Genomic DNA, 13,750 nt, shown 5'->3' on the forward strand with positions numbered 1-13,750 from the left:
AACATTCTTCTAAAATGTTTGACTGTTCCTCTATAGTCAAACTTTGCTCTAAAATATGTCCCACAAACACTTGGGATCTGAACAGATATTACAGTGGTAGGGAGAGAGGATTAGGGAGGGAGGGGTTTACTCATCCAATAAATTTGTTAAACAGGTTAAACAAAATTCAATGCATTACTTTTTAACTTTTCAGCCTTATAGATTGGAATTCTCCAAAAGATGCACGAAGAGTTTATTAAATCTTCTGATGGAACTTTTGCAAAAACTGTTACAGTCTAAGAGAAAAGCCACAGTCAGACTAGAAAAAGAAAAAATGCAGATAAACTTCATCAAAATGATATTTAGCTTTAGTTGTGTTTTAATAAATACAGAGAATCTTAAACATGCATACTCAGATGTTATTTAATTTGTTCATTTCTTTGTAAATGAAAAGTCATCATTGGCTCTGCTGACCTTGTGATGTGGACCACAAGGCAACAGCCCGTGTTCCCCTTCCCAACCAGAATGCATTTTATCCAGTACAGCCCAATAAAGAAAAATGTAGCTTTGGCAGGCATACAAACCTTGCTTCAAAATCTGGTCTACCTGTCACTAGTTGCATGATGCTGAGCAACTTAAAGTTTCTTTAACTTTAAAATGAGAAAAATAAATACTCCGCATCTATAAATAATATTTATAAAGACTAGAGGTAGAACATGTCAAGTTCCTAGCTCAGTGCCTGAGGAACTTAATAAAAGGTAAATATTATACAAATCACAAGTGAAGCATCTAGAAGGCAGATCACTCCACTTTTATCTCCCTGCCATTTCAGTTTTTGTTCTTTAATTTTAATAATTTAATTTTAGCAGCAGATTACTGTAATAATTCAAACAACAGAGACAACTCAAGAGCAACAGACTTTCCCCTCCATTCCTATATTCAATTTAATCCTTGATGTAACCATTATTAACCATTTGGCTACAAGAAGTCTTTAAGATACTGCAATATATTAGTGAATAAGATACTGCCAAAGATCAGTATTTCTATTGTGTAGTTTCAGAATATTATGAATAAAGCTAAACATATTCAAGTAGCCTGTTCACATCAGGCATATCGCTTATTGGCCTTGTAGGCCGAGTGAAAATAAGCTAAAAGGTGACAACTTCCAAATCCAAATAAAAATCTAGTTTCACTTCCTTATCAAGAAGTTTATTATAGTCATTCCATGCTATCGTTTCCTAGTTTCCCACTTGTAATAGTAACTGCTAGGCATTCTTACATTCTTTTTTTTTGAGATGGAGTTTCCCTCCTGTTGCCCAGGCTGGAGTGCAATGGCACAATCTTAGCTCACTGCAACCTCTGCCTCCCGGGTTCAAGTGATTCTCATGCCTCAGCCTCTCAAGTAGCTGGGATTACAGGCAACCACCACCACACCTGGACAATTTTTGTATTTTTAGTAGACAGAAGGTTTCACCACATTGGCCAGGCTGGTCTTGAACTCCTGACCTCAGGTGATCCACCCACCTCCGCCTCCCAAAGTGCTGAGATTACAGGCGTGAGCCACCGCGCCCGGCCCATTCTTACATTCTTTACAACAATTAGTAAAGAAAAAAAGGGGAGGCGGTCGCCTATACATTCACGTATTGACAATACTGCAGTCTTTACATACAAATAAAATCCAGCTACCTGGAAATAACATTTATCTGAACCTTAGTTGAGAATGTGGTAAGACCTTTAAGTCATCCAAACAAAAAAGATACTACAAAGTCCATTTACAAATATTGCAGGGCACATGAAAAGCTCTTCTGATTCCGAGCCTATTTGACCTACATTACATACAATTCTAACCAGCTTAGTTAACTGCTTTCTAAGATGACACCCTATGAAAAAATTACAAGTTATAAAATGAAAAGGCTGATAAATAAGGGAAGAATAACAGGCATCAGCCTTATAGCAAAGAGGAGGCAGATACAAAAACTTAAAACACACAGTATCTGAGGGCAGTTGGTACAGAAACATAGCACAGTGTCTCTCTTTCTCATTCCCTAATGACATCACCATACTCACCATAATATAAAATCTGATATTCTCAATAATGCCTGATTGCTACAAAATTATTCTGTAACATTTAATAAATTTTTTAAATAACATAAAAGTATAGAATATCTTTTTAAAGATTTCCATCCAAAGTAATCAAAGTTCATGGTGACAGAAGACAAGAACACCCTTCAAGACATGGAGACCTACAACATCTCCATTAAGGAGATGCCCCTCAATATTGCTGACCTCGTCTGAGAGGCTGTCCTGCTACCTGGCCCCAGCTAGGGGCAGAGGAGCAGCAGGCATGGGGGTATGGCATGGACATCTTGTCGCTTTTTTCTCTGAATAAATACCACTTTCTAAGGCAAAAGGAGTTAACTGTGAACATGTCAGACACCCTTTTCTTTGGGGTAGACTCTTGCCCTAGGGGCCAATTCTTCTCCCCCAAAACACTGATTCATTTCCCCAAGCTAGTTACCTCCAGATTCCAGAGGCTCTCCCCATCCCCGCTGAGTTTCTCCAGAAATCATTCAAGGGACTATGTCACTCAACTTCATTTGCTGGAACAAATCTGGAGGGAGAGCCCCTAAAACTAAGTGAGGCTGCCCAGGGGATTGTACCCATGTAGGGGAAGCAGAGGAGAGAAAATGGTAGCCATTTTTACATTGACATTATTTTTATATAGTATTTATTGATTCAAGAAACATAAAATCCTGAATAAAATGACTTGGAAACTGCCCCTTAAAAATAAATTAAAGAAATTAGAAAAACAACAACAAAAGTGGCTAAAGTTATAAGAGCACTGTGCTTAAAGAAGATAAAAACCTTGGCTTTTACATAGAATTACCATACAAAGCAGCAATTCCACTATTGGGCATATATCCAAAAAAATTAAAAGTAGGAACTTGAACAGCTGTTTGTACACCCATGTTTACAGCAATGTTATGCATAATAGCCAAAGGTGGGAGAACCTAAACGTCCATAGACAGATGAACAGATAAACAGAATGCAGTCTACACATACAATGGAATATTATTCAGCCTTAAAAAAGAAGAAAATTCCGACACATGCTACAGCATGGATGAATCTCGACGACATTACACTAAAGAAACAGGTCAGTCACAAAAGAGACAAACGTTGTATGAGTCTACTTACACGATGAACCTAGAGCAGTCAAATTCATAGAGCTAGAAAGTAGAATGGTGGTTTCCAGGGGTGGAGAGAAAGGGGAATGAGGAGTTACTGTTTACTGGGTATAGAGTTTCAGTTTTGCAATATGAACGAGTTCTGTGGGCCGGGTGCGGTGGCTGACGCCTGTAATTCCAGCACTTTGGGAAGCTGAGGTGGGTGGATCACCTGAGGTCAGGAGCTCGAGACCAGCCTGGCCAACATGGCAAAACCCCGTCTTTACTGAAAATACAAAAATTAGCTGGGCATGATGGTGGACACCTGTTGTCCCAGCTACTCGGTAGGCTGAGGTGGGAGAATCCCTTGAACCTGGGAGGCAGAGGTTGCAGTGAGCCGAGATTGCACCACTGCACTCCACCCTGGGTGACAAAAGCAAAATTCCATCTCAGAAAAATAGTAATAAATAAATTTAGAAAAAAAAAGTTCTGTGGATGGATGGTGGTGATGGTTGAACAACAATGTGAATATAGATAATGCCACTGAAATGTACATTTTAAAATGGTTCTGAAGGTAAATGTTATGTTATATGAATTTTGCCACAATAAAAAAAATTTAAATCAAGTTTCAGTGGGCTCTTCTTAAATGAAATCAATTGCACTCTTCAAGATAAACTCAGAAAATGCCAACTTTAAAAGAAAATGAAGAGAATTTATTAATAACCTATAACTACATACCAAAAATAATGAACTATAATGGTGTTATCTCTTTCTACTTAGTAAAATGTATACATTAAGTTACAACAGAGAAAGAAATAGTAATAAACCAGCACGCATGCAGGCACACACTCACTGCCCTCTACCAATTAAAGACAATTTGAAATAGAAACCAATCCTGAAGATAGGTGTCTAGAATCAGGTCTATAAAAGAAGTCTGGATTACAAAATAAAACCACACTTCTGCAGAGATTCGTCTAAGTCAGTGATTTTCAATGGGGGGCAGGGGAGGGCATTTTACACCCCTCTCCCCCAGGAGATTGTTGGTTATTATAACACAGGTTGTGGGGAGGTGCTACTGGCATCTAGTAGGTAGAGGCCAAGGATGCTGCTAAACATCCTGCAATGCACAGGACAGCACCCACAATAAGGAATTATCAGGTCCAAAGTGCCAACAGTGCTGAGGTTGAGAAACCCTGGTCTACAGGAAAACTCTGAATAATCCAACTAAGGTCTAAAAGGTCTTTTAGAGCATCTGCCAGTAATACGCATGCCATTAATTTTATATATGCCTTACAGAGACATAGGAAAAACTATTTCCTTTGATAAGGAGTGTCAGTATAACAACTGCCAAAAATGATTTTATACAACAATATGTACCAATATGTTACTCTATTTTCAAACTCTATTAAAAACAATGTACAAGCCATGTGAACTTGTTGCTCTCATGAAAGTAATCATAAAGACGGATAACTGGATCTAATAAATATTTGTGGACAAGGTGAATCAAAAGCATTCATATTTACTTCATAATTTCTTCCAGTCTGGTTGAATAGGGCTTCAAAAGTTGACACCTGTGCATGAACCTAAATTTAAATTATTGACAGATATTATTAACCATCTCATCTCCACCGGTGGCATATTTTAAGAGCCAGTGAATTTTATAAGGCAATAATATTTTCATTTCACTATTCTTATTGCTAATACCCAAAATGCAACTTTGTACCAGTGGTAGTTTTTAAGACATGTCAAATAACTAGGGAATGTGCATTTATTGTTCTTCTGAATGTACTTTTAGATATCAATTATGGGAAATATGATTTGTATGTATGACGCTTATCAGTTTACTTCCTACAGAAATCCACAAATTGTCTTGACATAAAAGAATTAATGAATTCAAGACCAGCCTGACCACCATGGTGAAACCCCGTCTCTACTAAAAATACAAAAATTAGCCGTGTGTGGTGGCGTGCACCTGTAATCCCAGCTACTTGGGAGTCTGAGGCAGGAGAATCGCTTGAACCCGGGAGGCAGAGATTGCAGTGAGCTGAGATCGTGCCACTGCACTCCATCCTGGTTGACAGAGTGAGACTCCATCTCAAAAAAAAAAAAAGAATTAATGAGTAATGGCAGTAGTCTATTTTATCTCATTACTACTCCCATCTTTGTTCTGAGAACCTTTCAAATATACAAAATGTATGCAATAGTATAACCAAGGGCAACAATTAACATTAGGTTGTAAGATGCAGCTAGAGGTCAGGTCTTTTGCTTTGTTTACACTGGCTAGATGAGAAATTAAACTTTACCTTTATGACATACGTGTGTGTGCACGCACATGTGTATGTGTGGGGTTTGAAACCTCTGCCATGTCACAGATTCAGAAGAAGCTACATATGGCAGTAAAACAAAAAGTAAAAGAAAAAGAAAAAAGAAATAAAGACAGGACTAAAAGTTTATTGCTCCAATAAGAGCATAAAGAATTTTTACTTTGAGCAGAGAAGTATATCTGTTTATGACTTTAAGTTGGTTAATTTATTAAATTATCTTCAGAAAAGAAAATCAGGGTAACAAATCTAAGTTTGCTTACAAACTAAGTCTCACAGACTTACCAACTTCTGGTGAAACAATGTTTCAGTATATTTTAAAATACTAATTTTTAATATATATTCTATAAAAATTAGTTTGAAAATATCCCCAGACAAAATATCTATAAGAAGTGTCCTTCAGGCCAGGCACAGTGGCTCACACCTATAATCCCAGCACTTTGGGAGGCCGAGGCGGGTGGATCATCTGAGGTCAGGAGTTCGAGACCAGCCTGGCCAACATGGCAAATCCCTGTCTCTACTAAAAATATAAAAATTAGCTAGGATTACAGGTGTAATCCCAGCTACTTGGGAAGCTGAGGCAGGAGAATAGTTTGAACCTGGGAGGCGGCGATTGCCAGTGAGCCATTGCACCACTGCCCTCCAGCCTGGGTGACGGAGTGAGACTCCATCTCAAAAAAAAAAATAGAAAAGAAATGTACTTCATATTAAATATTAAAATATTCTTATTTCTTGTGGCCACTGCTTTTTAAACCATGGGACAGACAGCACTTTTTAATTTGCAAAATCATCAATGAGAAGGCTTCTCAAGTGCTTCACAGACTCTAACAGACCACGGCAGGGCTCTTACTCACACAGGAACCGCTCGCATCTTAAACAGTGAGCTGGCAGGAAAAAAATGCTGCCCTACATTTTGATAGTGAGATACAATTTTCAAAGTCATTTCAAATAATTTTTATAATGCAATTTACCCATTGATCTATCAGATAAGTAGAATAGATCATTATTTTGCAAACGAGGAGCTGGAAGCTCAAGGATTTGTCCAAGGGCTTATAGCTAGCTAGTACAGGGAACCAACACCAGAAATAAAAGAAGCCAGGTATTTCTTACCCAATCTGGTCATCTTCCTACTATACACAGGGCTAACAACACCACATGTAGAAATAGTTCAAAGTGACAAGACAAACTGTTCAAATTATAATTTAATTTTAAGTTCCCTCTGCTCAAGGTCAGGCTTGAATGCCATTATCTTCCTAATAAATTACACTTTTGCCAAGATCCCAAAAAGTTCTTAGTAATGATCACAGTCCTTACTTTATCCTCTATTTTTATAGTGTTAGTGCTTTGGGACTCCAAGACTTTTAGCTCCTTAAGTGTAGGAACAGCCCTAAAGTTAACAAAATCGATCACCCCCCGTGGCACCTAGCAAAGTAGAGGAATTAAAAATATATCTGCTGTCCAGCCTGACATGGTCCACTTACGTCCCCAGCCCTGCCTGTTTTTCCAGCACTCTCTGCACGCTGTGCAAGCACCCCATCCTGACACAAACTTCCCTGACCACAGCTCTGCCTTGCCACTTCATCCAGGAGCTCAGCTGTGGCCCTGCTTCCCGACTGGCCTGCAGGGTCCCACTATCCTTGGGCAGCATTCCCATCTGTCTTAAATGTCAAGTCCTTTCGATTATCAAATTGTTGAATTTTCAAACTTTATATCAACATTTAGATTTGAGCAGAGGGTACAGAAACTGAAACTCTGAGAAGGTTTATTCCATTATATTTTTATACAGTGACAGATGTGAACTATTATTGTGGATTAACCACAACACATTCCAGATAAATGGAGACAGTAACATTTGTCGATACACACACACACAAGCAAAAAGGCATTATTTTCAGAGTGACTTAGTCTTTTCAATGTTTCTTAATAAGTGTAAGATGTATCTTCATTAGTTTAGAGCAATGAATAAGTTACAAAAACACTTTATGATAACTGCAAGTGAAAAACACCAAATTATCACAGGAACTTAAATTCTTGTGCTATTTTTCCACATCTGAATTTAGTTAACATATAATTCAAATAAGCAAAGCACTGCCCAGCAAATGATTCAAATACTCCTATGGCTATTCATTAAATAACCTACACAGGCATGAATGCTTCCCTTTCTAGATGAAATATACAGAATATACTCAATACTTCAGGCTCAAAGGAAAGATTTATATCTCCAATCCGGTGGTTATTTGTTGTTCCATGTAAAAGTCCTACTTTCTCTCTCCTCCAAGAGACAAATACCACTTTCAGGGAAAAGATGGAAATGTTGAAAAGGAAAAAAGAGCGTTCTGCAATTTCAATTATAAAAATATTGATGGTATGACTGTGTGACCACATCTCCTCAACACATCTTCAATGAATCAGCCATTTAAAAATATGTAAAACTCACTGCATTCAGAGAATTTTCTGATCAAAAGCAATTGCTAATAATATGATAATAAAGACACAAGACTTATATGCCCCATTATCTAAATGATCTTTTACCTTTTTTCGTTCCTGTTCCCTCTGTTGGAGTCTACAGACTGAGTCATTAGCTGCTTGCACTGAAATGAAAAAGACATGGATTTTCAGTCAGCAGACTATGTTCAAGGAAACACATACCTGGGGGAGGAGTGTGTGTGGAGAGTACATGGATTGTTTTAGATCTCAAAAAACTATGCAGAAAACTGATATTATTTTGGTGGTGGTGGGATGGCCAGAAGGGGAAAATAAGTTTTGCCAATATATTCAGGATGTCATAATTAGAACAACCATAATTCTTGAGCTTTGAGCTACAAGCCGAAGGGCATTTAAATACTAACTCCAATGACAGATTGTCTACAGCTCTCTCACTGCAGTACCTGGTAACTACATTACTTCAACAACTTTCCACTATTCTTGCCTGTGCTCTCTTGACTTCTAATTTATCCCGGCTGCCAGTGCAAGATTCAACTTCCTCCGGACCATCTCCATTAAGTCATTTCTCTTTCTTAAGAACTAACTGCTAGTAATAATTATTGTAATTATTTATTATTTACTAAGTGCCAAGATCTATGCATTATCCTTCTTAATCCCACTTTCCTATCAGGAAATGATCACTATTCCATTTTACAGATAACAAAACTGAGGTACAGAGAAGTGACGCTGTCAATCAAGGAGGTTATAAAACTAATAAGTACAGGAAACAGGATTTGAAATCAGATCTTTCTGGCTGTAAAGACTTGGCTCTTACTATCAACACTCTACTGCCTCTTTAATTATTTCATCAATGACACCAGTTGTAATTCTTCAGTTATTTAAACCTTTTCATCTGCCAGATGCATTTTTTGCTGTTCATAAATGTTCTCACTTACTTCATCCAAATAAAGACATGTAGTGTGCAGGCTAAGAGTGAGCCTTAGTCAGTCAAATTTGGCACTCAGTTGTGCGAATGATCTTGGGCATGTTTGCTCGCTCAGTTATTCATTTGTCAAATGTTTACTGAGCATTTGCTTTGTGCCAGGCACTGTTCTTGCTGGTCCTCCTATCTCTCAGCACCTTAGTCCCTCATCTGTAAAATGAACATAACAACTAATAACAAGGCTTCAGAAGTGACACAAAATTTACATGAGAACACAGTACATACTATGCTTAAATCATTTCAATATTAATAATGATAACCACTTAGAGTAGTTCTTCATCTAAAATAAGCAGTCAGGCCGGGCACAGTGGCTCACGCCTGTAATCCCAGCACTCTGGGAGGCCGTGGCGGGCAGATCACCTGAAGTCAGGAGTTCGAGATTAGCCTAACCAACATGGTGAAACTCTGCCTCTACTAAAAATACAAAAATTAGCTGGGAATAGTGGCACACGCCTGTATTCCCAGCTACTCGGGAGGCTGAGCCAAGAGAATCGCTCGAACCTGGTGCAGTGAGCCGAGATCGCACCACTGCACTCCAGCCTGGGAAACAGACCGAGACTCCATCTCAAAAAGAAAAAAAAAAAAAACATATAATAAGCAATCAAGAACTGTTCATTGTTACCAATATTCTATTTATTATACTATCCCTAAAGAAAATCCTTTCCTTATTTCTTTTCACTAATTAAACTGTTTTGTTTCAAAAGCCCAGTTCAAGGTTTACTGTCTTTATAAAGCCCTCCTGATTAGTGCCTTCCCTCTGGGGAGTTTCCCTATTTGAAATTCTTTAATCAGGTGTGTGTGTATCCTACCATTTATTAATATCTTGCCTTTGCTGAAATTGGAGGTTTGTCTAATTGTTTTACAATTATGTCTTCCTACCCCACCCCAATCCGGCCCCAACTAGGTCACAAGTTCCACAATAGGGCAGGGACTGTGATTTTTCTTTCAGAGAAATGTTAGGCTTCTCCCTCTGGGAATACGGTAAAAGAGAAGAATTTTGTTTTCAAAAAGTTGTGTTTTTATCAGTAACCATTAATTTTAGCTATATCAAAGATAATATTTAAGTATTGAAAATTAGGTTCCCAATCATTGTTTTTTTATAAAAGAAAATATTAAAAAAAAAAAAAAACAGGAGTTGATTAGCTCTGCCTTCTTTCTGTGGCATATTAATATTACATCATCTTTCCCAAGGAGTGCTTCTATCATTTCCTGCGTTGTTTTTTTCCCCCACTGGCTCTGCGAACATAACTTAAAATCCATTTGGCAGTTGTTAGGAGCTTCATCACTTTCAGAAGATTCTGAGTCCAACCTAAAAAAAGAGTTACAGGCTTCTGCCACTTACTTTGTCATTTGTTATGTCCTTTAAAATTTTAATCAGAACACATCTGCCAAAGGTGCACTTTTGTTCCTCATCAGGATTGTTATGTTTAGACAGAATATCCACTTTTAGAAATTACAGTCCCTTTGAAGCAATTCACCTTTTAACTCTTTAGGCACACAACGGAAAAGGTTTACTTTCTGAATTTATGAAACTTGCTTTTCTAAAGTCAAAGACAATCACCAGACTGCACCAAACATTCCCTTTTTGAACAATTAGTGACACCAAGAAGGCCCATTTCTCTGAACCTTCCTATCACATTTGCATCACTTACTGGTTGTAACTCAGTACGAAGCCATTTCCTCTGTTGTCTCAGTGTTTTAGGACACTATATTGACTTAAAAAAAAAGTCAAGAATTTATCAAGTGCTTTTTCTCTTAACCAAAAGATTATTCAAGTAGATTTGTGCCACATACCATAGTTAACAATGTTCTGTTTTCCTCACATAAAAAAGAAACAAATTCATTCTATTATGGTGTCTATAAGTAAACCTCAAATACACACATAAGAAAATCATTTCACGACTTGCAGTTCCAAAATGCGGATATAGAAGCAAGCTAGCTTCACTCTCCACAACAGAAAACCAAAATCAGGTATAAAGCGCCAGCGATCCCCCAGAACTCAAACACGAGGATGAGACAGTTCTCAGGGCCACAGAGAAATGAAAAACACTCTGAGGAGACAGGAACAGAATTGGACTTCCATCTCTGTAACATTCCTTCCCCAACCTGCCTTGGCACCAAGCACATGGGACATTTCCCTGACTCATGGTTTCTATGTTAAAAGAGGGATCATGATGGATGATCAGCTTCCCCATCATCTTGGGCTCCCTGGCAGGGGAACTGTCGCTGCCTTAACCCATGGAAAGCACTGGTGATACCCGAGGGCAGACATATCCTCAAGGACAGCCAGAGAAAAAGGAGACAGGTGCCACTTCCACCCCCAGCCTTTTAGAAACTCTGCTCTGTAACTCAGCCAAAGGAGACACCAAATCAAAGTGGCTACTCAGCAGCACCACACTGCAGGAGGTTCGTTCCCCAGGTCCCCTGGGCACAGAGGCTGCCTAGCCAGCCTTCCCACACTAACAAGATATCCCTTTGGGGACCTCCCCCATTCAAGATGAGTGGCATTCTGATTGTTTACTAGAACTAAGGCAGACTTGGGTTTAAGGTACAGTCTAGTGCTGAAAAGAAGCAGTGACCTAGTGAAAGAAAAAAAGAAATCTGCAGGTAAAATACAAAGAATCTCTAAGCAAATGTATCCAATAAAAACAGAAACAAGACAGAGGAGATGGGAATAAATAACTAATGCTTCAATGCCAAGACGCAGATGTACATCCACAAGAAACAACAGCAAACAAGGAATGAAGACCTCCCTAAACAGACAAAGCAAAGAACCAGTCAGTGAATGACCTCAGTGAGATGGCAATGTATGAACTCTCTGACCAACAATGCAAAATAGCAGTTCTAAGGAAACTCAGTGATCTCCGGGATAACACAGAAAAAAATTCAGAAATTTAACAAAGAGATTAAAATAATTTTTTCTTTTGAGATGGGGTCTCACTCTGCTGCCCAAGCTGCAGTGCAGTGGCACAATCTCGGCATACCACAACCTCTGCCTCCTGGGTTCAAGCGATTCTCCTGCCTCAGCCTCTTGAGTAGATGGAACTACAGGTGTGCGCCACCACGCCCGGCTAATTTTTGTATTCTTAATAGAGACAGGGTTTTACCATGTTGGTCAGGCTGGTCTCAAACTCCTGACCTCATGATCCACCCGCCTCGGCCTCACAAAGTGCTGGGATTACAGGCGTGAGCCACCGCGCCTGGCCAGATTAAAATAATTTTTAAAAATCAAACAGAAATCTTGGAACTGGGAAACACATTTGCTGAACTGAAAAATTCATTAGAGACTCTCAACAGTAGAATGAATCAAGCAGAGGAGAGTCAGTGAGCTCAAGAAAGGCCAGCCACAGTGGCTCACTCCTGTAATCCCAACACTTTGGGATGCCAAGGCGGGTGGATCACTTGAGGTCAGGAGTTCGAGACCAGCCTGACCAACATGGTGAAACCCCCTTTCTACTAAAAATAGAAAAATTAGCTGGGTATTGTGGCAGGTGCCTGTAATCCCAGATACTCGGGAGGCTGAGGCAGGAGAACTGCTTGAACCCAGAAGACAGAGGTTGCAGTGAGCCAAGATCACGCCACTGCACTCCAGCCTCAGCGACAGAGCAACAGTCAAAAAAAGAAAAAAAAAAACCACATGATCATGTCAATAGACTCAGAAAAGGCAACTGACAAAATCCAGCATCACTTTATGATTAAAATCCTCAGCAAAACTGGTATAGAAGGGACATATCCTAAGGCAATAAAAGCCATCTATGACAAACCCACAGCCAACATTATACTGAATGGGAAAACTTGAAAGCACTCTCCCTGAGAACCGGAACAAGACAAGAATGCCTACTTTCACCATTTCTATTCAACATAGTACTGGAAGTTCTAGCCAGAGCAGTCAGACAAGAGAAAGAAATAAAGGGCATCCAAATCAGTAAAGAGGAAGTAAAATTGTTACTAGTAGCTGATGATATTATCGTATACCTAAAAAACCCTTAAGACTCATCCAAAAAGCTCCTATAACTAATAAATGAATTCAGAAAGTTTCAGGATACAAAATCAATGTACACAAATCAGGAGCACTGCTATACACCAATAGCAACCAAGCTGAGAATCAAATTAAAGAGTTCAACCCCTTTTAGAACAGCTGCAAAAAAAACAAAATACTTAGGAATATACCTAACCAAGGAGGTGAAAGAACTCTACAAGGAAAACTACAAAACACTACTGAAAGAAATCACAGATGACACATATGGAAACACATCCCATGCTCATGGATGGGTAGAATAAATATTGTGAAATGTCCATAATGCCAAAAGCAATCTACAAATTCAATGCAATTCCCATCAAAATACCATTATCAATATTCACAGCACTAGAAAAAAAAATCCTAAAATTCAGATGGTACCAAAAAAGAGCCCACATAGCCAAAGCAAGATTAAGCAAAAATAACTAACCTGAGGTCATCACACTACCTGACTTCAAACTATACTACAAGGCTATAGTCACCAAAACAGCATGGAACTGGCATAAAAATAGGCACATAGACAAATGGAACAGAATAGAGAACCCAAAAAGAAAGCCAAATACTTACAGCCAACTGATATTTGACAAAGCCAACAAAAACATAAACTAGAGAAAGGACACCCTATTCAACAAATGTTGCTGGAATAATTGGCATGCCACATGTAGACGAATGAAACTGGATCCTCGTCTCTCACCTTATGCAAAAACCAACTCAAGATGGATCAAAGACCCAAATCTAAGACCTAAAACCATAAAAATTCTAGAAGATGACATTGGAAAAACCCTTCTAGACATTGGCTTGAGCAGAGACTTCATGACCAAGAACCCAAAAGCAAATGCAA

At 38.7% G+C, this 13,750-nt stretch overlaps 1 protein-coding gene across 1 annotated transcript in view; it reads right to left on the reverse strand.

Annotated features, from left to right (window-relative positions):
• BLOC1S5 (biogenesis of lysosomal organelles complex 1 subunit 5) overlaps positions 1-13,750 on the reverse strand; it is a 45,494-nt gene that overhangs the window by 4,126 nt on the left and 27,618 nt on the right. Inside the window, exon 4 of the mRNA XM_054490861.2 lies at positions 7,997-8,055. Within this exon, the coding sequence (XP_054346836.2) occupies positions 7,997-8,055 (59 nt within the window). The remainder of the gene's footprint in view (positions 1-7,996; positions 8,056-13,750) is intronic.

The sequence above is a fragment of the Pongo pygmaeus genome, chromosome 5, assembly GCF_028885625.2.
Source record: "Pongo pygmaeus isolate AG05252 chromosome 5, NHGRI_mPonPyg2-v2.0_pri, whole genome shotgun sequence".
NCBI classification, from domain to species: Eukaryota; Metazoa; Chordata; class Mammalia; order Primates; family Hominidae; genus Pongo; species Pongo pygmaeus.